The 27,911-nt window shown below is 39.7% G+C and overlaps 1 protein-coding gene across 2 annotated transcripts; it reads left to right on the top strand.

Annotated features, from left to right (window-relative positions):
* The first annotated feature begins 157 nt into the window (after positions 1-157).
* On the top strand, positions 158-27,909 carry LOC125009384 (phosphatidylinositol 4,5-bisphosphate 3-kinase catalytic subunit alpha isoform-like). 2 transcript variants are annotated; one of them, XM_047587301.1, is made up of 26 exons: positions 158-571; positions 1,589-1,668; positions 5,525-5,631; positions 5,736-5,904; positions 6,667-6,793; positions 7,723-7,932; positions 8,329-8,423; positions 8,606-8,761; positions 10,485-10,730; positions 11,249-11,334; positions 12,508-12,613; positions 14,372-14,524; positions 14,650-14,784; positions 16,886-17,010; positions 17,177-17,258; positions 17,773-17,937; positions 18,193-18,296; positions 18,416-18,587; positions 19,796-19,902; positions 20,000-20,121; positions 20,559-20,637; positions 20,748-20,918; positions 21,048-21,165; positions 21,632-21,783; positions 22,549-22,711; positions 22,814-27,909. In XM_047587301.1, the coding sequence occupies exons 3-26, from the start codon at positions 5,576-5,578 to the stop codon at positions 22,919-22,921; spliced, it is 3,207 nt and encodes a 1,068-aa protein (XP_047443257.1). In that variant the 5' UTR covers positions 158-571; positions 1,589-1,668; positions 5,525-5,575; the 3' UTR covers positions 22,922-27,909. The 2 variants fall into 2 exon arrangements, with proteins under 2 accessions (XP_047443257.1, XP_047443258.1); XM_047587302.1 differs by lacking the exon at positions 1,589-1,668.
* Positions 27,910-27,911: the final 2 nt, after the last annotated feature.

Here is a 27,911-nt window from a genome sequence, read left to right as displayed (position 1 = left end):
CAGTTTTATTTAGCCCTATTTTCATTTATATATTTGTTTATGTTGTACGTTGCTATGAATGAATTTTTTTTATTTTTTTTTCTGTGTGCGTGTGTGTGTTGTGTGGTTTGAAATATGACACCTCTCACCATAAACATATCGCAGCGATTTATCCCACGCAAGTTTCACTCTCGCTGTGTGTGTTTTTGTGTTTGAGTGTGTGTGGGAGAGGAAGGGAGGAGGAGGGCCCCAGACGGACAGCGTGGCCGCTTTGTCGCAGCAAGACAACTTATTTATTCAGTCGACCAGACAGCTCCCAACATCCTCAGGTGGGGTCTCTGTCACTGGACATGCGGCTCTGTCTTCAGTCCCCGTAGCTGGACACCTGAACGGTAGCACCAGGGGAGGATTTATTATTACCGGTGCTGGCTGCGCAAGGAGTCCGACGCACAGCTCTCTTCGCCCGGCGCCGGGAGCCAGGGGCCGGCCGCTGGGAACCCGGAGGGCTGGGCTAGCCAAGTGTCATTAGCCGAGGAGATCCTTTTAAGTGCTGAAACGCCTTTTTGCTTTTTGTTGACGCCCGTCCTGAATGGTAGGTTGTTGACCCAGCCGAGCTACATGTGTACATTTTATGAGACATTTTGAATTTTACGAATGTGTTTTTTTTTCCACTGAGAGGATGTGAGGGAGAGCGTTAGCTGATAGCTAGTGAACAACAGAGCTAACAAAACTGGTGTCCTACATTAGTCAAGAGATATGTATTTGTTTGTAGCATGAAAGGGGATGTGTGGCCAGAGCGGCTGTTAACTGATTATTTATATTGTTTTATTGTTTTATTTATGGATCCGGGTTGTGCCGTTGTCATATCTCTTGAGCTGTCATTCCCAAATAGCTAACCTGCTGCTAGCCACCGTGCTACTGATGCAGACTGATAGATACTTTATTTATATGTGGATTCATACTTTATTTATAGATGGATAGATACTTTATTTATATATGGATAGATGCTATGTGTGGGTAGATGCTTTATTTATAAATTGACAGATAGATGGGTAGTTTGACACTTTGTTTATAGATAGATATTTTATTTATAGATAATAGATAGATACCATATTTATTGATAGATAACGAAACACAACATAATAAAATTTTTGCCGGCTTAAAACGCACATATATAACACAAAGACATTTAAAAACGTCCAAAAATATGCACGGAGAAAAAATGTAAATAATGTAATTGTGTACATAAAGTGCAGCTTAGTGCAAATCCTAATCTATGAAATGTTATGAGTGTGTGATTGTCTTCCTGCAGAGGACTGATAATCTGTTTTTAGTTGTCAGCAGGCTTGTGTGTTTGTGTGTGTGTGTCTGGGGGGAAGGGTGCATAATAATAATAATAATATACTATATATATATTTATATATATTTATAATCACAGTCCGGTTGGTTCCTCACAGGGAGTTGTTGTAGAGTCTTATGGCCTGAGGGACAAACGTCCTCCTCCTCAACCTGTCCATGGAGCAGGGACAGAGACAGCAGCCTGTCACTGAACGAGCTTCTCTGCCTGACTGTGGTGTTGTTTGTGTTTTAATTTCCTCCCAACAAATAGTTCAGTGACAGCGTGAAGATGGATTGAAACATGAAGGGTGGAGCTGTCCCATCATCTAAATAGGAGGGCGTCTCTGTTTGGTATGTTTCACATGACCATCCCTCTCAGTCTTTGTCTTCTGTTGACTGTCAAGCAAATTTTTACATATATCTGCAGTTGAAATTGCCAATTTCGTGGACTCGTATATGACGGAAAAACAACCACGGTTTCGCATCGCGGCGTTGTTGCAACGTCGGTGCAATTAGAAATGACACAAATATATGAAGCCGTCTTGGAAAGACTGAGGGATTGTTTAAGTTTGCCAACCTGCCATGGTGATCCCACCCAACTATTGTGGAGAGCTGTATGTCTGTATTCAAGGCAAGCTTGTGCCTCGGCCAATGTTTCCCCACTCCCCACATCCTGTGTTGTGAGGAAGCTTCCTCTTTTGTCCTAAAGTGCTTAGCTGCATCCTGATCAGGGTCACAGATCGCAGAACTGCTCAATGGGTGGTTTGTTCCAACTCAGGGGTTTCTGATTTAGCTTGTTTTTGAACACATTCAGTAGTAGCCATCTTTGTAAATGGAATTGGATGGTTTCCTCCCTTTCCACTTTCTTTTTCTCAGTGTTGCATTTTATACTGTGTGCAGTTTAACCTGACCTTTGTAGCACTTACTAACAAAACGTAGTACTACCTATCACTGGGTTTCCCAGCGTCTCCACATTATTTAATTCGAGTTTTAAAACAAATTTAAGGGGTTTCATGTATTTGAATCGTTGCCACTTGTCTTTCAGTTTCATCTTCTCGTCATGTCTTCTTTCTTAGTCATAGCTAGAAAGTTGTTTTTTCCCCCCCAGTTGTCGGTGAGCACAACACTAGACCACTTGAAAAACAAAAACATGATTTGCAGCGATGTGATTTAGAGGCTAAAACAGTCCAAAAAGATTTAAAACGACCGCCTTGTCACAGATATGCCCCGTGGAGTTCTCCCAGCTAGGACAACCCCCAAATAAATTTTCAAAGTCTGGCACAGGAGGGCATCCAGCCAGGGGCCTTAACCACTCCATCTGATCCATCCATCTGAACACAGGGAGCGGTGTTGTTGCATACCTCTTAGACAGAGCGGGGCAATGTGAAAGCAATATTGGTGTTGTTAAATTAGATAAAACGTCACTTGGGGTTCAGATTATTGTATTGATAAACCCTGAGTGTTTGTTCTTTCGTGTTCTGAAAGGCTGCATTACATTTAAGTGTTTCCTTAACTGAATGAACTGCTTCTACCTTCTGGACTATTGTGTACTTATTATTAATAACATTTTTTTCACAAAGGAAGAAAATCCATCCACCACACCTACTTTAGATTAAATATTGTTCAAACACACGAAGACGTCCTTGGTCCTTTCATTTAAGTGTTACAGAAGAGTAGTTTAATGAGCATTTGAGTCATTTTTGAGTCTTTTTTTCATTTATGATTTATGAGTGGTCATTGATTGGCAGACATTTAATGGAACAGTGTTGTAATATTTCTAAGAACCTACACAAACATCACTGTGTCTCAATCTGCTGTTGAGTCACTGTGACTGTGTTGTTTTTGTATTTATGAGTGCTGGACCTCAGCCGTATGTCTAAACTGGTTGTCCCAGAAGACCCTTCATTTCCAGGCACTCCATGGCCAAAGGTTGAAACAGCCAATGTTAACTGGTAAAAAAGAAAAAAGAAATAGTAGCTATTTTCCTTGACTGATTTTCCTAGAAACACATGAAGTGGAGCATTTTGTACTCATCTTAAGAATACCTAAACTTTGGAATAAAGTCAGCAGATCAGACACTAGAACAAAACAAGAAGCAGTGAAGTTTTCACAATCCTGTCCGGGTTGATGGCATAACATTATGACCACCTTCCTTATATTGTCTAGATCTCCCCTGTGCCTCCAAAACAGTTGTGACTCACCAGAGAATGGACATGTGTCTTCTGAGGGTGTCCTGTGGTGTCTGGCAACAGGATGATGTTAGTGGGGGCATTAGGTTCATATGGGTTGAGGGGAGGGGTCTCATCATCCCACAGATACTCGATCAGCTTCAGATCTAGTGAATTTGGAGGACAGATACAACACCTTATGCTCTTCTTTCATGTTTTTGTCTTTCTGTGTCTTTGAGTTGTTTCTAAACTGTTTTTGTGTTTGCATCCTGCTGAGGATGGCTGCTGCCATCGAGGAGTCATTGCTGTGGGGGTAGTGGGGGGTGTCCCTGGTCTGGTCTAGGTGGGTGGTACATGTCAAGTTTCCCAGCAGAACATTGAATTGTTACAAGATGGTTAATGTTATTTACTTTTCCGGTCATAATGTTATGCCTGATCAGTGTATATCAATGTTCTTTTTATAACAATATGTAGTTAAACACTTTATTTTTTTTTAAAGATCTTTGTCTTGTTCCAGTTCTCTTATTATTTTACAGTATATTGGTGTCTTGCTGTTCAGTCTGAACACATTTAATTGCCTTCCTTATACGCTGAACAGCTCCACTGATATATTAGTTAATGACAGTCTGGTGAAGACCTTTTGTATAAAGTTATCACTTTTGGATTCACTTCTTGAAGGACACGGCGATGTCCAACGAACTCTGTGTGCGTTTGACTGATCTAAATGGACCGGTCAGCGTGAGGTCAGACCTTGCTTTTCTTAGCTCTTAACAGGGCTGAATTGCCATTTAGTTCCACTTTACTCTTTTTAAATTGCTGAAAGCGGAGCAGAGATCCTCTGGTCTGAAACCAGACCAGGGTCAATCTTCCCCTGATTGTCCGGGGTTGAATGGAGGTCTAAGTGGCTTTGGTGTGGTTGCTTTGCGGTCGTTATAGCACTTTCTAATCTTTTAGTAGGGATTGGTTTGGATTTGTTGAACCTGTTTGTGGACGAGGTATAAGAGACATGGAGCATTGTTAATGTTAACCGTGTTGAAGGTCTTTTTTTATCTTAACGTTATAGTACCACTTAGGTGCTCTTTGCCCTTTTTGGACAGGACTTCCAGATTATCCAGATTGCCATTCATTCAGAATGAATTGTGTTTGAACCGAAAGATGCGTCATTATCAGATGTCGAAAGAGCTCATACTTACCCTTGGAAATAATATATCCTTTTGTCTGTCAACCCTACAAAGGCTACGTTTCTCTCACGATTGTGCCGAGTGTCTCTTGTCTTGACTTAACCAAACGGACATGATTGTCTGGTTCAGATTTATTGTCTGACAAGAGACCAGTGGGGAACTGGTGTGACAGGACTGCTAAGATAAAGTCGTTATTATCGTTTCAGTTTAACATTAATGCATAAACAGCATAGACGTGTACAACTGCCTCTTCACATTGCTGTAATTTTGCTAATATATATATAAGATGTGGCTTATGTTTCTTTGTAATTAATCCTTTAAAGTGGGTCTCTCTAGTAATATAATGCAATAAAACATAAATTAAATCTCTATCTAAAAACAGTCAAACGAATGGGCTTAACTCACAGACTTTTAGTGATATTCTCTTGAATGACGAAGGCTGTCGAACTATGTCAGATTCACACATGCCATTAGTAGTCTGCAGACAGTCCCTGAACTCGTTTTAGTCCTGCTCATGTGTGGTTGATTGAACATGCTTTTTAATTAATGGAGCGAGTGCAGCCGAGCCTGAACCTCTTGGCGAGTAGGTATGTGGTAGTGCTACCGGCAACCATTTCAAAAGTGACAGGACAGGATTTTAAAAACGTTTAAAACTTTGGCAGATGATGAGATGATGGGGAAATAAAATCAATAGCTTAATTGAGTTTTTAAAGTGGGACTTAAACAGCGAGCGATAGTTTCATAGGTACTAGTTATTCTAAACAGGGCCATCAAGTAAACAATATTGACTGAACATAAGTTGTATAAGTTGTCAACTTTGATGCTCAGAACTTGCTTCTAAGTAGTTTTGTCTTTCAGGTTGTGCTCTGCAGCTGAACCGTGTGACTGAGCTGGGGGACAGAGAGGAAAATGCCTCCCAGGCCATCCTCAGGGGAGCTATGGGGCATCCACTTGATGCCTCCTAGGTATAACACATCACAGTGGATACAAATTCTGTTATTATTTCTGTAATTACCACCGATTATATGATTACTTCGTATCTTCGTAACTGTGATGGGCGTGTCTGCAGGATCCTGGTGGACTGTCTGCTGCCTAACGGGATGATTCTGACCCTGGAGTGTCTCCGAGAGGCCACGCTCATCACCATCAAACATGAACTGTTCAAGGAGGCCAGAAAATATCCTCTCCATCATCTCTTGCAAGAGGAGACATCCTACATCTTTGTCAGTGTTACACAGGTGAGAACTCTTCCAGCACTCCCCGTTTGCATATCAGGTAAGCAGAGTGAGCATAATGGGCAGATGGAAGATAAAGCTTTATTATCTGCCCCAACTGGTGACAGAAATTCCTCTTTGCTATGCTCAGAATTCAACTTTCTGAATGCGGATGTTTTTGTTCTGGGGTTATACACCAGCGCAGTAGTTGCACACGCGTTGTCTAGTTAGACTCCGATTAAGGCGTATACATGCCAGTGAAAATCGATTTCCAATCCCATTACCTGGGTGTCTTAATCGTAGTAATGCACTTACATGTGCTTGAGTTGTCGAGTTAGAGTTGGATTAAGGCAGTTATTTAATTTTTTTTCAAGTGCATGTATGTGATTGAGACACTTAATAAAAGAAAAAAAAAAGAAAAATAAAAGACACACATCCATAAACAGCAACAGACTGTAGTGCCTATTTAATATCGTTCAAAGCGGTTGTGAGCATAGTAAGCCAAATGAAAGTCTGACATTTGACATTTGACATTTATTGATGGAATGACCACAGTCAGCTGATTGTCAAGGGGGACAGACATGTTCTAAAAATATATTTTTTTTAAAAAACAACAACATTTTAGCTTTAGAAATGCTTCAAAACACAACATGCTTTCTCCATTTCCCAAAACATGTGTTCTACACCTGCAGTCCTGTCAACTCCTACAGCAATACATCACTGGCTTTAATAAAAAAAGAAACAAAGTGGAGTACTGAACACAGCTTGTTTTTTCCGCTCCTGCAGGAAGCAGAGCGGGAGGAGTTCTTTGATGAGACTCGGAGGCTGTGCGACCTCCGACTCTTTCAGCCTTTCCTCAAGGTCATTGAACCAGTTGGCAACAGAGAGGAAAAGATCCTCAACAGAGAGATTGGTGAGAGGTTCTTTTCCTCCAGGGGTCTGCGTTCTGGTCTGGTCTGTGTATTTAAAGAAATATATGTGGTTACGGACAGATGACAAATTCTAAATATGGGCTCTGATGAAAACAAAGTAAATAAATGAATAGATAAAAAAGAAGAAAAGATAGTATACAAATTTGAATAGTGAATATAGTTATACAAATACTAATAATTGTATATAAATATTGTAAATATAGATACTATGTATATTACAGAACTGCATGAAATTTCTTTATGTGCAATATTGTAAATGGATATAGATACAAATACAGTTTATGTTACAAATCTATATAATAATCTCATTATGTGAAATAGTTTATAAATAAATAAATATGGATACTATGTATATTACATATAATTTCTTTATGTACAGTGTTGTATATAAATAGATATAAATACGAATACATTGTGTGGTTACATAGTTACATAATAATCTCCTTACGTGAAATAGTTTATGAATGTATTTTGTGAGGGTTACGTCCTTTTATTTATTTTTAAACTGTCTTATGTTATGACTTTAGATTTTAATATCTAAGTTGTTATATAGTTTAACTCCACAGATGGAGATACAGAAGCTCTTTAGTTGTCTCATTAAATTATTAGCAGCTCCTTTAAGAAAACATTGTCTATATGTTTTTTGGTTTTTTGAACATTGTTTTGTGCTCAACGAGATCAGTAAATTTAATAGTTTTGCACTGTATGAATAATTGATTAGTGTGTTCATGAAGAGTCACATTATAGATTATCCTAGTGGCTCGTTTATGATCGGTTTAAATATGGAAAGAGGAAAAAAAATTGCACATACACTAAATTCTACTGTTTTTTTTTAGAAAATGCACCAAGTAAAACATTTTCAAATTATCTAGTGGTCAAGCCGTCTCTCTTTGTTTTTTTTGTCTCCCAGGTTTTGCCATTGGTATGCCTGTGTGTGAGTTTGACCTTGTGAAGGACCCCGAGGTTCAGGACTTCAGGAGAAACATCCTGAACGTCTGTAAAGACTCTGTGGAGCTGAGAGATGCCAGCGGGCCACACAGTCGAGCTCTGTACGTTTACCCACCCAACGTAGAATCGACACAAGAACTCCCCAAACACATCTACAGCAAACTGGACAAAGGTAGGCGGCCTACGAGGCAAAATTCAGTCAGACTTAATGTTTATTTTAACGGATTTATCTTTTATTGTTGTTTCTTTGATAAAAAAAAAATTATTGTTGCTTGAAAACGGTTGCGAGTACGTGAGCATAGTAGTCTCCTGTCATCCTTAATTGCTATAGCTATAGCAGCTCATCTATTGTTATGAGTGTGGAAATCAATGTATTGATTTGAAGTGCTTTTAGTGGGATGCTATTGTCTTAGAACAACAGTAAGAAGCCACAGTATTCGCTTCAATAGCCTCAGACCTCAAAATAATTAATGTCAGTTACTGTGTTGCTGCTTTGGCAAAAAAAAAAAAAAAATGTTATTGAATTTATTTTCTCAACTCTGTGTCTGTTTTTTTGTCTTTTATGTAGGTCAGATTATTGTTGTAATATGGGTCATTGTTTCTCCGAACAATGACAAACAAAAGTATACACTGAAGATCAACCATGACTGTGTGCCTGAACAGGTGGGCTGAATATGAAATTATTCATCATCTCTTTTATGCCGTGCATTTGAATTGAAAACACTGCGCTGAGTGTATGAAAGCGGAAGCCACTCTATAATTCAATTCAGTGCAGTAAAAAAAAAAAAAAAATACAGCCCTGCCCAACCCTAATGTAAAGTGTCTGCATGTATCACGTCCTAAAGGTGATTGCAGAGGCCATCCGTAAGAAGACACGCAGCATGCTGCTGTCTCCAGAGCAGCTAAAGATGTGCGTTCAGGAATATCAGGGTAAATACATCCTCAAAGTCTGTGGCTGTGATGAGTACCTGCTGGAAAAGTACCCCATCAGCCAGTATAAGGTAAGAGACATGTGGGTAAATACAATACACAGTGTATACACCCCTACGTACTTTATGTCTTCTATATTAAACTCTGCCTAGTTCTATTGTTATCATCATTTTGCTGTCAGTATTAAGCTATTCAAATAATACACAGGTTCAAATATGATTTTTTTTTATTTCAAAGATCCATTTATCCCTTTACTTTAACGTGTATTAAAAGAAATTTAAATTTGTGGGGGAAAATTAAAGCATATAGGGTATAAAAAATGTCTAATCAACCAAATATTTTGTGACCCCCTGTTGAAGACCTATGATGTACATTTAATATGTTATCCAGGGCTTCTCCAGTTAACTGAAAATATGTTAAATTTGTAAAAATCTAATAGCCAGTCTTGCTGCAATATAATGGTTGCTTCAGGTTGATTCAATGCCTGATTGATTCAGGCAAAAGTAAAATTGACTTGTGGTTCTTTCAGGCTGCAAAAAGAAAAAAACAGTTTTTATACTTGATGTAATTGTTGGAGGAAGTAGTCCCCTGTCTGAGTTCTGAAACTAGGTTATTGCCTTCTCTATATGTGATCTGTATTCTCACAACACAAGATTAACCTTGACGTACGTCTTTGCTGATTGGTTGAATCTGTTAATGCAGCACTGGCAGCTAGCATTTTAAAACATGTGTCTAATATACAATAAAAATATGTAGGTAAGATGCTAACTATTCATAGTAGCTCTTAAAATTAGCCTTAAGAAATAGAGGAAACGTCAGAGAGACATTTCCTCAGTGTAATTAATCAACTACTGTGTTTCTGTTAATAATATTGATAATAATAAGGAGGAGGTCATGTGACCAGTTCCATCTTCCTCAAAGTGAAGTCTCGCGTGACGGGAATTATGGGATATCACAACACTTTATGGTAGTTACAGTTCAATCGCAAAACACGCAGCTACTGATGCATTGTTGTGTATTGCCCAGAACTATGTGCCGCTGCCGTGCAATCATTTACTCACTTCCCTTTTTGGTTTGTTTTTCCTGAATGGGTTTTAATCCTTTGACTGGCACTGAAACCGCACAGTTAAACGTTTTTGTTTTTTTTGTTTTGTTTTTTGTAGTAGTAGTCAATAAAATGCTTAGTTTCTCATTTTGTACCTGTATCTAACCACTTTGTAACATACACAAATTTGCCCTTGTGTGAACACATTATATATATACAAATATCTAAGCTGCGGCTTTTATACTTTTTATACTTTTTGAGCTACGGTGCTTTTGAACAGATGACCATAGCTCGAAAATACACAGTATAGCTTCAGTATTTATATTGTATGAATCTGTACAATTGTGTGAACATTTTAATGATGATATGTCAAAATACTCAGTTTGCAGTGCACACTATTGATATAGATTAATAATTAACGATATTTGTTCGTGATTAATCATATTTCTTAGTGTGGAAGTCGAAGGGTTAACGACCTTTCTCTTCAGAAACCTATCAGTCTATGTTTTAGTCTATATATTGCGAAGGTGAGGTGTTAACATGAATTGGCACCAGAAAGTCTATGTAAAAAAAAAGAAAAAGAAAAAGAAATGACCACACACATCTGTGCTTCCTCTTCAGTGACTCAGCAGCTCCTTATAAGTTACCAGTTGACGTCACTGGTTACACTTGGACATGGTGTAACACTAGCAGCCTCTGTGCCGGCTTTCAGCTGACCGTCCGTCTCTGTGTCTCGTCTCTCCCTCTAGTATATCCGTAGTTGCATCATGCTGAGCAGGATGCCTAACCTGATGCTAATGGCTAAGGACAGCCTGTACACCCAGTTGCCTACAGATAACTTCGTCATGCCATCCTACTCCCGACGCATCTCCACCGCAACGTCGTACATGAACGGCGAGGCGGCTGCCAAGTCGCTGTGGACCATCAACGGGACTCTGAGAATACGCATCCTGTGTGCCACCTATGTTAACGTCAATATACGAGACATTGACAAGGTGGGGACAAGACAAGATGGGAACATACTCGTGTCTGTGTCGGTCAGTCACATTAAATAACAAATCCTCCACTGCTCATCAGTCGTATGATGCTGATATGGGTGGTAGGAGAATAACAACAAGTGTGATTTTCTATTATTTTTATTGTATTGTAGATAATAGAAATCTCTTTAAATGTATGTTACACGACAACGAGGCTTGTTTTTTGGCAGCATCCGTCTTCTGTTTTCCCAGTTATTCACCGTGTTCTAATGTCCAACTTCCTGACATCCTGTTAAAACAAACAGTCATTGTCGAGGCTTCATGTGAACAAAGACCTTTACAAAAGGAAAGGAGGTCTGGTAGCTCGTGTTTGTTTGGTGTCTGCAATCAAATGAATCTTACACCACTTAAGAGTAGTGAAGAATCAGGTTGGCACTTCTAAGGACAGCTGAAAAAAATGTTTATATTATGTTACATCGTATTATTGTTTCTTTTATTATTCTTTCATTTATCTTCCTCATTCTCTGTGCTTTCAGATATACGTGAGGACAGGTATTTACCATGGAGGTGAACAGATGTGTGACAATGTCAACACACAGAGAGTGCCCTGCTCTAATCCCAGGTAACGGATCATTAGTCAGGAAAAATAACTTACACTTAATTCACTTTCGCGTTATTAGTCCTGCAGACAGTCTGCACCGCTAATTCACCTAGAGAAGTTGGAGGCGGGGGAGTAAGTTAACAGTTTAGCTGCTCGATTGTAACACTAAACTGAAGTATTGTGTTACCGCTAAACTTGTGTCTCGCCACACTTATGCTGGAGGACAGAAAACCTGCGCCAGTGCTTAGGGGAATAAACTTATAATAAGATAATAAAAAGTATTGGGGATGTCTGAAAGTTGTTTTGCTGAATGTTGTGTATAGAGGGCATGCACGTGACGTGACAGCAAGCGAAGTCTCCATGGTTACGGCCACCGAGTGGCAAAAAGTGACATACAGATTAGCAACATTAGTTTGAATCATAGGCTTTAATAGCGTCTAAACTGTAAAAATTAATTTGAAAAAAATGGGAAGAGCTGTTGTGCGATTGACTGGACCAAAGAGAATGGGAAAGCAATCAGAGATTTATTTTAACTGATACTTCCTACTCGCAAAGAACAGAGAAGTAAATGCTTTAGGAAGTAACAACTGGAATCCAGGCACTGAAACCTGCAGTTGTGGTTCACGTTTAGTATCAGATAACATTAATTTATGCTGTATTTTCTGATGAAGTCACACCTTACATCCTGGTTACCAGTTACATCCTGGAGGGCTGTCAGATAAGTTTGTCGATGTTGTTGTTTTGGCGTAGTTACGGTCGACAGGAACTATTTTATTTCGAACAATAAATAATAAAACAATAAACGTAATATTTTCGATCGCTCCTTGTCCTTTTAACATCCGGTTGGACACTACAGTATTGTATGGCTAATGTTACTTCTCAGTAAAGCTCTTAGCATTAGCATCTTTTATTTAGCTACATTTATCATAACTGAAATGATCTAGAACTAACTTAAATTAACTAAAACTGAGGCTAATCCACTTTTCCAAATCCACACTAGTTGTCAAGTGCAATTGTCCGTAATTTGATCTGATAATCCACATTTTGCCCAGTCTCGCTGTATTTACCGCTACATTGATGCATACCGTCTATAAAGTTGCAGTGTTTGTGAGCATTAGATTTATCTTATGGCTTTCAGTCTTTGGTGATTTATTTTAAGACTTTCTTGGTGTCTCGTTGTCATACTCACTACAGGTGGAATGAGTGGCTCACCTATGATATGTACATCCCAGACATCCCCCGTGCTGCCAGACTCTGCCTCTCCATCTGCTCTGTTAAGGGCCGAAAGGGAGCCAAGGAGGTGAGATGTAACCCAATGACGGACATGACTCAATAGTGGCAGATTTGAATATCTTTTTTTTTTTTTTTTGAAGATTAGGTGGAAAAAAAACTATTTGTGAAGGGTCCAAATTATTTAAAACATAGACCAAAACTTATCACTAACCCCAGCGATGCTACATTTTAATAGGCAGATGGTGATATAGCTCCTGATCATGATCTAAGAATAGCAGATGACCTTTGTTAGAACAATGCTCACGCATCCTGCAGGGACTTACGTATGTATGGGTGAGGCTGTGCTCTACCTGGTGTGTCAGCCCGACCCGGTATATGTGTCTGAGGAGAATGGAAGCTGTGGTATCATCTTTGGCTCTGTTTAATTACTAATCAGCCATGGGCACCGGGGTGGCAGAACACCTCGACAGAAACACAATCAGCGGAGATACTTTTCCATGCACGGTAGAAAATTCCCGTGCTTGTGCCGCTCACATTGAGGGCGTGCTGCGAGAGAGGCGAGTTGTTCTATTTTAAACTCGCATTGGAGTATTTAAATTAAAAAACTGACAGCAGCAAAAGGAAATAAAATCAGATATAGCTAAATTAAAAGCCGTTGGCTAAAGAAATTAAACTGTAAAATGAAATGACGCGATGAGAAAAAATATTTTTTTTTCCATCGACAAACCAAATGGTAACATAATAAATTTTTATAGTGGAAAGCTGGAAGGGACAGGTGTGTGTTTGAGTGTGTGAATAGCAGACATGGATATTGTAACAGACACCCGGGGTGAGCCCTGTCTCCTGCCACGGCCACGCTCGGCTAAGGTCAGGTTAGCGGATGCTCTTTCATGCCCCAGCTGAATTAAAGATAAACACTTCTTTTTTTTTTTTTAACATCAGCCCTTTGTTCCAGCACTTACTATAAATAGGAGCATTTCGACTGGCTGTCTGCATGTAAATCTATCCGCCGCTGTCCTGGCATTTGTCACCTCGTTCCGTCGCTGCCCGTAGTGAGAACGCGCTCAGAAGATTAAGGTGTTGTCTAAACGGTTGTCTAGCATTTGTGATCGTGTGTGAGATAAAAGCTTTGATGGAAATAGTAGAGTTAAGTTTTTTTTAACTGAGGATCAAGAATCAACAACAGAATTAAAGAAGCTGCCACATTCACACACGTATCTTTAAAGGCTGGAAACTGACATGAAGGCCTTTAACATTAATTAAAACTGCTGCTTAAATGCCATTGAAAATATTAAGAACAATAAAACTTCTAATGATACTGCAAAATCCCATGTGTACACTAATCAACAAACCACTGCAATGAATACGACCATACAGAGTTTCTGTAGTATGAGCTGTGAATTATCAGTTTTAGGACTTAGTGGAGTATGTTCGGTATTTAAAAAGAGAAAAATTCTGTTTAGTTCTCTTTGGTGACCTTGTTTGTGAAATTATTCCATTAATTTTTTTATCTGATGTTTGAGTTACATCTGTAGGTGTCAGTAACCTAAAGAAACTCGACTTCCCAGACTATGTTTTTGTTAAAAGTCTCTCTAAGGAAAATTGATTTGATTTAGTTTATTTGCACATTAAGGATAGAAAACATTAAAAATGATAAATAAATAAATAAATAAGGTTAATTGTTGTACAGGAGAGATGGAAGCCAAGAAAGACTTGTGTAATACCTCCCCTATGTAAAGCAAAATGTATCTACAAATGTCAAGTACAATTAAACGAACAAAAAATAATAAAATCTTATTTTCTGTTTGTCCGTTTCGTTTCCCAGGAGCACTGCCCTCTGGCCTGGGGCAACATCAACTTGTTTGATTACACCCACACGCTGGTTGCAAACAAGATGGCTCTGAATCTCTGGCCCGTCCCTCACGGCCTTGAAGACCTCCTCAACCCAATCGGAGTCACCGGCTCTAACCCCAATAAGGTAATCAGCATCTCGTATATGCAAAAATAGAGTTTCATATTTCATTGAGAGTTTGTTTGTTTTTTTCATAAGATCCTGTAGTTTCCACAGTGTGACCGTGCTTCTTTTAAACCTGTGTTGTCCAGGAAACGCCGTGCCTGGAGCTGGAGTTTGACCATTTTAGTAGTCCTGTCAAATACCCAGATATGAATGCAGTGGAAGATCATGCAAACTGGACCATCTCAAGAGAACTGGGGTTTAACTACAACCTCTCGGGACAGGTAATATAAGTCACACAGCTGTTAAAAATGTGCAGGAAGCTTGCACATATAGGATCGCGTGAGTGAAAAAGGCAGTGCCGGAAATCATGCAACTAAGACAAATAAATCAGTTACAACCTTGAGAATAAGCAACAGTATTTTAATTGTTGCTTTTAAAAGCAAATTTTATATAATAGTTTGACAAGATGAGGAAAGTTTAGATATTGTATTTGAATTTGTCCTCACGTGTTTGCTTCTCCAGGCGTTCTTCTTAATGAGACGGTCTGCTAAATTAGCTGAGATGATAATGAGATGATATTATCACCACAGGACGTAGTACGAGTCGGGCAATCCTCACATTTAACGCACATGTCATGAATAGCTCAACACATCGTCTCACACTGTTCACATCTTCTCTGTTGTTGCAGCGGAAGCACAGCGGCAGGTGTGCGCTGTCCAAGACGAGCTGTCGCATGTAATTATAGTTAGGGGTCACTGAGTCATCTGTATTATATAATAGTGTATATAATGTTATATAATAGTGTTTGTGCTTTGTGAAAGTGGTAGCTGAACAGTTAGAACACATATTAGGCCCAAGTAGTTTGTGCCCTTTTGGCTCTTTTCTGCTAATTCTTCAATCACCTTCACGTCACTGAGACACAGAGGGTTTTTCTCAGTATCTGAACTTTTCTTCTTGTTGACTCGTGAGACGTCATCAGGCCGTCCCATTGGGACGTAGCTTGTGTGCTGTCCCAGAATGCATTACGTGGCCGGCGTCAAGTACACAGCTTTTGCCAAATGACTGCACTGTGTTCTCACTGCTTCAGTCAAACTTTAGTCAGACTTGTCAAATCGAGACTATTGATTGAGTTCATAAATGCCCAGAGACTTCCATAATTTTCTTGAGTACTCAACAGAGACACTTTCCCAATTTCTCTGAATGATGACGTTGTTTCCAATTTACTTGTGATATTTCAAATATTTAACTATGAGTAAAGCTCAAAATTTATTGCTCTGGTTAATTTCTATAAAGACCTAAAATTAACTGTAAACTCACCACTGACTCAAACTATCCCTAACTAACCCATCAATTTTTTTTTTTTTTTTTTTTTTTGCGTAACTCGGTAGTGTCGGTGTACGTTACTGTCTTCAGTTATTCATGACGGGGCAGTTGATGCTCCGTCTTATCAGATTTCTACATGATGTGTGCCATGAGGACAATGACGTCTGATGTGTTTATGTGGCACATGCTTTGTTTTGTCTTGTCGTGTGATTAGTGTGTGAAATGTCAGTTACCATCTTGTACAACGTGGCGCAGTGATAATAATGTCGGGTTTGATCCTGATCAGAAAATGATGTGATTGGATACCGGGCATAGTTAAAATCTAAATGACTGTTTTTTTAATCGTGATGGCACAAGAGATAAAATAACTTTAAAGGAGGAAAATACTGCAGAGGTTCCTATGGGCCAGAGCCGTAAAATGAATGATTTCATCTTGGTCTGTAGAGGAAATATTTCACTGTTGGTCTGTTTGCCAGTTCATTAGGTACACCAGAGAAATTAAAAATGCATTCTAGTGTCCTGGACTAAATCCCAGCTTTGTGAAGGTTATAGTATCCTGCATTGGTTTATTCAACTGTTGATTCATCTCTGTGTGTGTAGTATTTCTGAAGTGTGTTGTGTTGTACCAATGCATGTGTCTGTTATTTTGACAATCCCATATTTAGCATAGCTTGCTAAATCACAGAAACACTCTAACAGCAACTCTAAAATGATGATAATGTTGAATTTCATGAAGAGGGATTTAGTGCCAGACAGTTGCATTAGGCTGCATTTGTTTTCACCTGTGTACGTAATGAACTGCGTTGTTGAATTGTGTTGTTTTGCAAGCATAGATCCACATTTGCAGTTCATTTAGAGGCGGTAAAAGAGGCTTTTTGTCTGCTTTTAATAAGTTCATTGTTAGTTGCTTCTGACCCTCTCTGTGATGACTCATGTTTGTTGATGTTGTGATTCCGCTACAATTTTGTCTGCAGCATTGCAGCTCGATAATGGCGGACCCACTGCAGATGTTTAGTGTTGGTTATGTAACGGTGCGGTTTGACTTCTGCCGTGTTTCAGAGCAAACGCGTGGCCAGAGATCACGCGCTGACGGAGAGCGACACGGAGCAGCTGAGGCAGCTGAGTAACAGGGACCCCCTGTCAGAAATCACTGAGCAGGAGAAAGACTTTCTCTGGAGACACAGGTGACCTTCCTACCTGGAAATGACACTACGCATATTTACCGTAAAACTCTCACAGAGCTACACGGCATGGAATAGATTTCTCATATAAACCTCTATGTAAATATTAAATTTGGTCTTTGGTTATGACGGAATGAATTTAATTTTTTTTTTGTTTGTTTTCTACAAGGCACTACTGCATGAACATCCCTGAAATCCTCCCCAAGATCCTTCTCGCTGTCAAGTGGAACTCCAGAGATGAAGTAGCACAGGTAAAACTGTGGAATTTGAGTTTGTAAATGTTCAGGTCTGGCTTTTTTTCTTTCTTTTTTTACCACTGTTGAATTTTCCAAAACATAAAATTAGGATTGTAAGAAATAAATGGATCGAATGTTTGTGTTAGAGCGCACAGTAGGCTACACAGATGATCACTGATGTTTGATTCATGTGCAACTTGCAATAATTTATCTGGGTTTGGTCTTTTGTATGAGCTACATCACCCAGCTATAATCTTCTGGAAATTATTTAGTGTCATAACAGCATGTATATTCAGATTAATGAAAACAAATGATTAATTCCATAATTTATATACATGATACACAAATACTTACCCAAATGCCATAAATTACATTTTTCTTATTTATTTACCCTGACTTCAGGCCATTTCATACTTGCTTGTTGCATAAATATTCCTACATATGATGAGTCATGGATGTGCTGATGCTCATCTGTTTGTCTCCTCTCGGTAAAAAGTCACCCACAGTTCTTGGTTTGTGTGATTCCCAGATGTACTGTCTGTTGAAAGAATGGCCATCGATCCGTCCTGAGCAGGCCATGGAGCTGCTGGACTGTAACTATCCGGACCCCATGGTCAGGCACTTTGCTGTCCGCTGCCTTGACAAATACCTGACTGACGATAAGCTGTCCCAGTACCTCATCCAGCTGGTGCAGGTACGTCTGATGGATCTCTTAAGGTATCCACGTGTGGACTATAGCGTGCATCTCTTCAGCCTTTAACGTACTTTCTTATATCTGTCGGAAAGCATCTTTAGTTTGGCGTCTTTGTCTTTCTTGAAGACTCTCAGGGTTGTCATGCCTCAGGTTTTTTTTGTGTGTACATGGTTTTGAGACATCACAGCATCAGAAATGACTGATCTCTGAGGAATCTTGTTCTTTCTCTCCTCTCTCCTACTCCCACTGTTCTAGGTATTAAAATACGAGCAGTATCTTGACAATCCCCTGGTCCGCTTCCTCCTCAAAAAGGCTCTGACCAATCAAAGGATAGGACATTTCTTCTTCTGGCATCTGAAGTGAGTCACCGTTCAATGTGCCGTCTTCGCTCAGTGTCATTCCAGAGGGCTAAAAACTAACAACTCATCTCTCCTCCCTCGAGCTGCTGTCTCATCTAACGGGGTTTGTGGCTTCGCAGATCGGAAATGCACAACAAAACCGTGAGCCAGAGGTTCGGGCTGCTCTTGGAGGCTTACTGCAGAGCCTGTGGCATGTACCTGAAGCACCTGAGCCGACAGGTGGAGGCCATGGAGAAGCTCATCAACCTCACTGACATCCTTAAACAGGAGAAGAAGGATGAGACGCAGAAGGTGAGGAGGCTGCAACACAAACAAACACACATGGGTTTTTATGAGTTCATTGAACTTTATGGGTTTTAAGACCTATATTAGGAAAGGTACAGTTGTATTAATGAGCCATAGATTACTGGAACACTTGAGTTTTCCCCATCAAACAGGTCTGCTTGTGACATTATCTGTTGTTAATCACGCTTACTGTATAGGTGCTGCTTTTACCACAAAAGCCAAGATTCGTCAGTGGTTCCTCTAGTTAATTAACTAAAGCTAGTACAAAAAGTTTCTCCACGACTGACACCATGCATAAACATTCTAATTAAATCTTTATATTAAAGTAACCTGACAAACAACCTGTTTTTTGTGTGGAAGATCTCATTTTGCAAACAACATCTCAATTCCTGATCGGTCATTGGATTTTCCGTTCAGAAAAGGACATTAACCAACAAAACATGAGCATTTATTTGATTTTTTTTATTTTAAAATTCAGAAATTAAAATGCTAATTCAAGGCATTTTGTCTTCGTCAGGGTAGAGAAGGGATAAACAAAACTATGAAAACTGGTTGATTTTCATTTTCTGCTTCTAAAAACCCAAAATAAAAAGTAAGAGCACGAATGAGGACGGTACTGTGTTTAGGGCAAGAGCAAATACATGACTTCTATGTGGTTTCCGTAGCCCACGATAAAATGTCTTGGGAACCGAACTCTGATGTAATTTTTGATGTGGCAAAACAAGGCTTGTCCTCTGCAGAAATATCTGGACGCGCATCAGAGTAATGTGAGCTGGTAGCCGACTATTCCCTGCTTATATGTAGTTATTTTTAGTTTTTAGCACAAATATAGAGCTTGGTTTTTCTGCAATCACGTCATCTTCCCTGAGAGTCTTTTATTGTTTTGAAAAACAACTTACTGATCCATGTCCATCAACTTCTGTTACACAGCCCGGTCCTCATGGGTGCTCTTACTCTGAAAATAACAACTTCCTGCCGCACAATATGAAAAAAATGGGCGTTTTTTTGAGTTGTTTCTGTCTTAGACTTCAACTTAGACAGACTTTAATGATCCACAAGGGAAATAACTTTGTCACCGTAGCTTTTACTTTTTGTTTTTAGAAACAGAAAATAAAAAATCTGACAGTTTTTAAGTTCAAAAAAGTTCAATTTTGTGAAGATTTGTATTAATCCGGTTGCATGTGTGTGTGTGTGTGTGTCTCTTCTGTGCGTAGGTCCAAATGCGGTTTCTCGTGGACCAGATGAAGAGACCGGACTACATGGATGCTCTGCAGAACTTCACTTCTCCTCTCAACCCTGCACATCAGCTGGGAAACTTGAGGTCGGAATATAATCGAATAATCGTGGGTGCGGATGTGCGTAAATGCGAAGAATTTTGGATTATTTAATAACTAGAACCAATTTTAATGCGTCCACAGGTTGGATGAATGCAGGATCATGTCGTCGGCAAAGAGGCCGTTGTGGCTGAACTGGGAGAATCCTGACATCATGTCGGAGTTGTTGTTTCAGAACAATGAGATCATCTTCAAAAATGGAGACGGTAACACACGGCCTGTTTAATAAACAAAATAATAAACTGAATTTAACATAAATGTGTCGTTACCCAGCAAATTGTGCCTCGACTGCTGATGTTTGAGCCATAAAGCTGTAATGAGAAGAAAATATCACATTCAATGTATATTTAGTTGCCTCTTAATTCACATTACAGAAGAAGCTCTGAAAGCTTCAGCTCAGTTTGCACAGGAAGAGCTGTTCGCTTCAGCTAAATTGTGCTGTAATGTGACAATTCCCTGCTCTAAATATTGACTCAGGGGCTGTTTATTGGGCTGAAAAGCTTCTTGGCAAGCTTGTTTTCCTATTCTAATTAGATCACCTCATCCTTACAGTGTGTACAGGTTTTGTTAAATCCCAGGATGTAATTAACTGCCTCCCATGCCTGTGTGTTTTTTTCTTTTTTTCTTTTTTTTGTTTTTGTAGACTTGCGGCAAGACATGCTGACGTTGCAGATCATTAAAATCATGGAGAATATTTGGCAGAATCAGGGCCTGGATCTACGGTACTGCTGTTCCTCATTCCTCTGAGTCTTCTCTGTGCTTCAGTTTCTGTATCCTCTCAGGCTTTTTTTGGCTGCAGACTTAAGAAACCCTGCTCTGTGCGTGTCTCCAGGATGTTGCCCTATGGCTGCCTGTCGTTAGGAGACTGTGTGGGTCTCATTGAGGTGGTCCGCAGTTCCCACACCATCATGCAGATTCAGTGCAAAGGAGGTTTGAAAGGAGCCCTGCAGTTCAACTCAAACACTCTGCATCAGTGGCTCAAGGACAAGAACAAAGGCGAGATGTGAGTTCTCCACATTATCTCTGTGGGATCTTAATTTTTTTTTAATTAACTGCTTCTTTCTACACTTTTTGCGGCCTGTAATTTTTCTGGTGTATGTGCTTATTTGTGACTTTGTTTGTGTTTATGCAGGTATGACTTGGCTGTAGATCTGTTCACGAGGTCCTGTGCTGGCTACTGTGTAGCTACATTTATCCTGGGGATAGGAGACAGGCACAACAGCAACATCATGGTCAAAGACGACGGGCAGGTAACTTGTACGCACGTCAAAATGTGGACAAACGTCCACTTTCTGTTGTCCCCAAATACCCCAATAATCAGAAGAAGTGATTAAGCTTTTGCTTTTCAATTTATCCCCAAATCATCTGCGTTTTTGTGTTTCTATTTCACTAACAGAAATAAAATTGTATTTCTTTGTTGAATGGAACAAATACATTATTATCATCCAGCCTGTTTTATTTTGGTTTGGTTTCAGTGTTTTCCTTATAATGATTCACCTAACTAATTTTTATTATTTTCTGGTTAATAGAAAACGCAGTATATAAGCCTGGAAACAAAGTGGTTTTGCTAATCTTTGTCAAATACCTTGATATTTGTGAGGTTTGTGCCAGTGCCCTGTGTTTTCTTCTGTGTATAGAGTATATAGATTTGACTTCAGTGGAGCTTTAGAGAGTAACTGAACTTCCTCTACTCTCCTTTGTTCTGCTCTCTTTTAGTTGTTTCACATAGATTTTGGACATTTCCTGGATCACAAGAAGAAGAAATTTGGCTACAAGAGGGAGCGTGTGCCCTTTGTACTGACACAAGACTTCCTCATCGTCATCAGCAAGGGATCACAGGAGTGCACCAAGACCAAAGAGTTTGAGAGGTACTGCAGCACTTTCCCTCTTCTGTCTTAAACTGGGGTTAAAGGATGACAAAGGATCAAATTGTGTAGAGTTTGTGCCACACTTTCTCCAGTTTCTTTTAAAGCTGACCCTTAGAAGACGTGCAAGCACAATTATACTAATGAAAATAAACTTGATTAAAAGAAAAAGACTCGAGCCCAGCAAAAACATTCCCGTGTTTTCCCGGATTGAGCAACAATTTAATTGAATTTGAATTTATTTATTTCCAACATAACAGAAATAACTTTAAAAGTTTAGTGTCTGAAAATGAGTAGGAAGTAAAACTTATCTCTATCCCTTTATCATATGTAAATAAACAAAGACGAAACTAAAAACAGCTTTAAATAAATCAAGATGACACATTTAAATAATGCACTCCTCCTCAGTTGATATTTTTTGACATTTTTGCGACTTCACGTCAGAGTTGTTCATTGAGATAATAATATCTCAATAAATGACTCCCCCCTGGTGTGTGGGCAGTGTGTCACATCTCACTTATGGCTTGTGCATTTTGCGTCCACTGTTTACACGGTGAACATATGTCACTCGTACATGCTTACATCGCTGGCAGTGACTATGAATCGGACCTGACGGTAGTAGTGTGAGTGCGTCTGGTTCAGATGACGGACTGGAAATGAAACAGCTGGTCTGGGTGGGCGCCGCTATCCAACATCAGATATCGAGGATGCTTCATTTTCCTGTTCATGATTTCTTCATCCAGCAAGTCTTTGTTTGTCCGGCTCCAGGTTCCAGGAGATGTGCTACAAAGCTTACCTGGCCATCCGGCAGCACGCCAACCTCTTCATCAACCTGTTCTCCATGATGCTGGGCTCTGGCATGCCTGAGCTGCAGTCATTTGACGACATTGCCTACATCAGAAAGACGCTGGGCCTGGAGAAAAGTGAGCAGGTAAGTGGGCTTTTTATTTTATTTTTTTATATATCTATCTACTCTCATTATATATATTAAAATATCTCATATTTGTCGTTGTAAACTCACGCACTGGTGCAGGAGGCTTTGGACTACTTCATGAAACAGATGAACGACGCTCACCATGGAGGGTGGACCACCAAGATGGACTGGATATTCCACACGATTAGACAGCATGCACTAAACTGAACGACCCACCCTCTCCATCCCGCCGTGGAGTATGTACGTCAGCCAACACAGCAGTCTTTCAAGGAATTACACCTCCCTCACAGCAGACACCACAAATATCTCACAGAGGATGGAAGTCTGCGGCCGAAACACGATTTTTTTTTCTTTATTTAAACGAGGTTCCTGCCCCCCCCACCACCCCGCGATATTATCAGTGTTTTTTCGGCTTCTTTCATGGTCTACATGGGAGCACATTTCCCTCATACATGTGTCCTACCTGGCTCATGCTCATATCGCTGGCTACTATGCTTCCACTTTTTTTTTTTTGTCTTCTCTTGCTCCAATAAGAACAACCAGGGAAGTCTTAACCAATGACTCTGCTGCTCATAGAGGAAAAACACAAATTGAACAAGCTTTATCTGCCAAGGTTTGTATGTAGTAGCCACAAAGTAAGTTCAACTTCCTGCACTTCTGCTGTATCAGTACCGCACTGTCGCAACCCCCCCCACCCCCTCACCCAAAAAGGAGTTACTTGCAAAACTTTTTTTTTTTTTTTTTTTTTTTTTAAAACGTATCACTACTAAGAAGATGGTGGGCACAAGAAACTGTAAATTATTTTACATCATTCAAGTTTTACTCTTATTTGTTGTACAGGATTACTAGTGAACGGGAGCTTCTATGATGTCTTCCACCATCTTCATGGCGAAGTTGCCCTTCTGAGATGATTTGACGTCCACTTTCCTACGTACTTGCTCTTTGCGTTGGAGATTTGAAAGTTCAAAAAAAAGGCTCGTCTCCCACAGCCCCTGTCCAACCAGCCCTCCATCCTCGGGAACGTTTGTTGCTGGTGCAGCTCTGAACTCGTGCAGAAACTTCAGGGTGATGATGCCTCTCCATCAAAAAAACAAACAAAAAAAAAAAAAAACAGCACTTAGAAATAACTAATATACAGATTTATTATGACTTTTTTTAATTTATTTATGTGTCTAGTTTCTTTTTGAGTTTCAAAAAAAAAAAAAAAAGCCCCCTCACTCGGCTCCTCAGAAACCTGCTATTGTTTGTGTAAATTGACTTTTATATATTTGTTACCAGTTTTCCGCTTCTTCTGACTCCTCACCCAGGTTCTCCCCACTGTCCCCACTGTAAAGTTTTCCTTATACTCACAAATAATTCAGACTGCTGATTCCTTCTTCTTCTTTTTTTTTTTTTTTTGCCTATTTAACTTAAACATGTAATTTGCTCTTATCAGTTGCTCAGTTTGTTTCTTTGTGGCTCGTTTGCGGCCCTGCTCGGAGAAACTTGTTGGGGAATGCAAAACGGAAAGAATGAAAGTGTCAGTCTCACATTTTATGAATAACGGGACCTATATATATATATATATATATAAAAAAAAGTCTCTGGCTGTCTGTTTTGTTGGCGAGCAGAGACCCGGGGGAATGTCACGTCTTCCTCTTGATAAAATGCCTTGGCGTCACAGCACAAACACTCCACAACACTGCGCACTGTTAAGCCTCACAAACTCTGCCTAAGCAAGTTCTAGTAAACAAGCCATGACAGCACCATTAAATTAAAAGACCTTTTTTTTTTTTTTTTTTTCTTTGTGGTCCTGTTAGGTTGATGTCTTTAAATGTCTTGACTCGTGGACAATGTGGAGGTGAAATCGCAATTCCAACTCGGATAAAATGCTCAAATATGAAGCTAAATGGAGCTGTGAAAAGATGTGCACGTCCTTCTCAGTTGTTGTTCAGTCAAATTAATTTTAAACACCATTTAGACGTGTAGGCCCACTGGGACAGTCAGTCAGGGTCTAATTGACACATTTCATATGATTAATTATTACTCTGTGTCTACTACAACGTGGATCATAAGAAATATTTGGAAGGTGAAAGGTGCAAATTTGCTAAATATCAAGTAGTTAAAACACGATTACGGTTTGAAAATGTTCACCGTGTCTTTTAAGATGAGTGTCTAATGTCTTTGGTGACAAAGGCAGAATCTCATCTTCCTGTGGGACATTTACCGGCTCCATCAGTTGACTTGAGAACCTTTAACTTGGTGCACTTTTCTGAGGAGAAAATGTCAGATTTCGCAAGAAACGGTGGCTTTGGAGAAGCTTTGCGAGCCCCACGCGGTCATTTGCATGCGTCTGCGTTATTGTTATCGTGACCCTAGAGTACTCGAGTTGTGCGTGCGTGCGTGGGTGATGGTGTTGGTAGTAAAAGGAAAAAAAAAAAAAAAAGTTTGCACTTTGCCAGTTAAACTGCTGATTTTACGAAAAAGCCAAAGTTGTGGTTTGTTCGGACGTGTCGCACGTTATGTGATAACTGCAGAGTCAACAGCTGGGATGTATTTATTTGCTGAACCTACATGCGCTCCTCTTTTCGTGTTTTGTTTCGCTTTTGCCACCGGCAGGTTTTTTTTCTCTACAGTCAGATGCAGTGCCACTAAAACACACACACACGCACACACACGCACACACACGTACACACAGTATTGTTGTCTGCAGCTATACCTTTGGTTTTTCTGAACGTGCCAAATCACTGACGCCTGTGAACGCGAACCGCCGGAGTGGCGTCATGCAGTAAAGCATATCAGTTAAAAACATGGGCTGTGTAAAGATGGACGGCGGAACTGCTTCTTAGAAATGAAGCCAAAAGCAAGTAGAGCTCCCCCTGGTGTCTGGCTGCAGTATAAATCATAATGTTAGCGGATGGCTTAAACTAATTTTTTTTTCAAGGACGGTTTCAGTCATTTTAAGCTGTTTATATAATGTTGATGCATGTTCAAGTGTCGACGCTATAGAAACAGGATGTGCCATAATGGCGACCACCAGTTGCCGTGCCAACCGCTCCGTAAAGCGCTCCCATGGGACCGTGAGAGTTGTAAAAACATTTTTTTTTTTTAAATAAATAAATAAATAGCTACAGTGTATAATCCAACATTTCCTCGTGTCTGGTGGAGCTGACCGTGCTGCCCAGACTCCGGCTCCAAAGCTGCAAGATGTTGCGTTAGTTGGCCAATGCAAGGAAGTGAGGACACGCCTTCCATATTTATACAGTCTGTGGTTTAAAAATAAATAAATGAGTAAAAAAAGGTCAGGGTATGCACTTAATAGTAATTCTAGCTCTCAATGCCTTTTTGTCCACAAGGACTCTGTAAAGAAGAAGGTTAGCCTAGTATGCATGTCTCTCAATCAAGCATAAACCTGTATGTATGACGTACATTTTTGAAGCAGCATTATTAAGCAGGGTCCCTGTACAGTTGCCTTTTTTTTTTTTTTTTTTTTTAATGTTAGGCCTCATGTGTGACAAACTGTAGAGCTGTGACTGTTCTTTCTTTCCCATGTATCCTCCTGTAAACGACGCGTGTTTGTGTTTGCGTGCCCGTATGCATTAATCAGTCTTTCTGTACGGGTTGCAGAGCTTCATTGGCGGGCCCCAATGAAAAACACCATGTATGTATGTACACGTGTCTGTCTGTGTGTGTGTGTGTGTGTGTGTGTGTGTGTGTGTGTGTGTGTGTGTGTGTGTGTGTGATGACACTTTGAGGTGATGGTGTCTTTAAATGTTTTGTAAATGTTTTCCCGCTGGCTGGTTTGTGCCAGAAAATCAGAAGACAAAAAAAGGAGTTTTTTTTTCATTGTTCGTAAGGAAACATGAAAGAAAGGAAGCTTTCTTTTTCATATTTTACTTGAAGTGTCATGAATCAGACCCACGGTTGTGTTTCATGTGTGTGTCGATGAGTGAGAAAGAGGGATTGTGTACATGTGCTGAGCCGTTTATCCGTAGTGACTGTTACTGATCCGCAGCCCTACATTTCACAGCCGAGACGCGACGACTTGAACTAATGAAGGATTAAAGTTGCGTCCGAGTTTCTGAAATCATGCGACAGCTATGGCAAAGTGTCTCACAGAATGTAACGGCATCAAGTAATCACAGATTTCCATCAGCGCCCTCAAAATCTGCTTCCAGCTTGATGAAGTTTGCCTGGTTCCAGACAGTTGCACTAGTTTTTTTTTTACTTCGCTAAGATTGAGGCTTTGATATATGTTTTTCCCTTTTAATTATCCAGTGGCTCGTTATTACACATCTGCTTATTACAGGTTAACTACAGTAATCTGCTTTTCTACCGAGTGAGGTCACACTGAAAATGGTTCTTGCCTCTCGTTCGCAGACAAATGCTAAAAAGTTGGTCTCTTCAGTTTCTTGATACAATCATTTGTCCTGAGCTCTCATTCAAAGACAACGTGTTGACGCAAACAGTGCGTCAAGGTGAAGATTTTCGCCAGGAGTTCGTGTGTTTTTGAACGGTCACGTTCACCTGCGTTTCCTTCCGCTCCCTAATTCATGGATTATATCCTTTTTTTTCTTTTTTTTTTTTCCTCCTTAAGCACCAAGTGTGTTTTGAAGAGCTCTTGAATGAGCTGCGGACGGAACGAGTGTCTCGGATCAAAGACAAAATATAACAAGTCGATTAAATTATTGATCATTCGTGATCACTTGTCCCAGATTTTAAGAAATACCGACTAAATGTTCCACGTTTTTTTTTTTTGCTGTATGCAGTCCTCAAAAAAAAAAAAAAAAAAATCCATTACACTGTGTCACTAATGTATTTCCATAACATACCATCGTGTCAGAACTTTAACCAATACTATGAATGAATGTACAACGGGCCAATGTATTGTTTCCCCACAGCCTTCCTGCATGAGACTGGGTAAAGATGAATATTCTTGTTAGATATCCTTTTTTTTTTATTTCATCTGAAAGGCAGCCATACTGATGTTTATAAATGAATGCCTTATGTTTGCTCCTTCTAGTCTCTAGGAAAAACCCCACTGTAACCTGCTTTTTTTTTTTTTTTTTAATTTTATTTATAAATGTATATTATTGTTTCTCGTTTCGACGCCCTTGTCACGGAGTAAAGGTTTGTACCCTGACTTAACGACCGACTGACTGACTGGTCATCTGAGTGTTCTGTGAAGATGAACAAATAAATTTGTTAAAGATTCACC

This window comes from Mugil cephalus, chromosome 6 (assembly GCF_022458985.1).
Source record: "Mugil cephalus isolate CIBA_MC_2020 chromosome 6, CIBA_Mcephalus_1.1, whole genome shotgun sequence".
Taxonomy (NCBI): Eukaryota; Metazoa; Chordata; class Actinopteri; order Mugiliformes; family Mugilidae; genus Mugil; species Mugil cephalus.
Note: the sequence above shows the minus strand (reverse complement) of the source record. Positions and strands in the feature narration are given on the sequence as shown.

What these genes read in the sequence shown, in the direction of transcription:
- LOC125009384 (XM_047587302.1), top strand. Translation starts at nt 5,576, where the DNA reads ATGCCTCCCAGGCCATCCTCAGGGGAGCTATGGGGCATCCACTTGATG. An exon ending in CATCAGCTGGGAAACTTGAG is followed by an intron (nt 19,903 to 19,999) that starts GTCGGAATATAA and finishes ATGCGTCCACAG; the next exon opens with GTTGGATGAATGCAGGATCA. An exon ending in AAGACCAAAGAGTTTGAGAG is followed by an intron (nt 21,784 to 22,548) that starts GTACTGCAGCAC and finishes GTCCGGCTCCAG; the next exon opens with GTTCCAGGAGATGTGCTACA.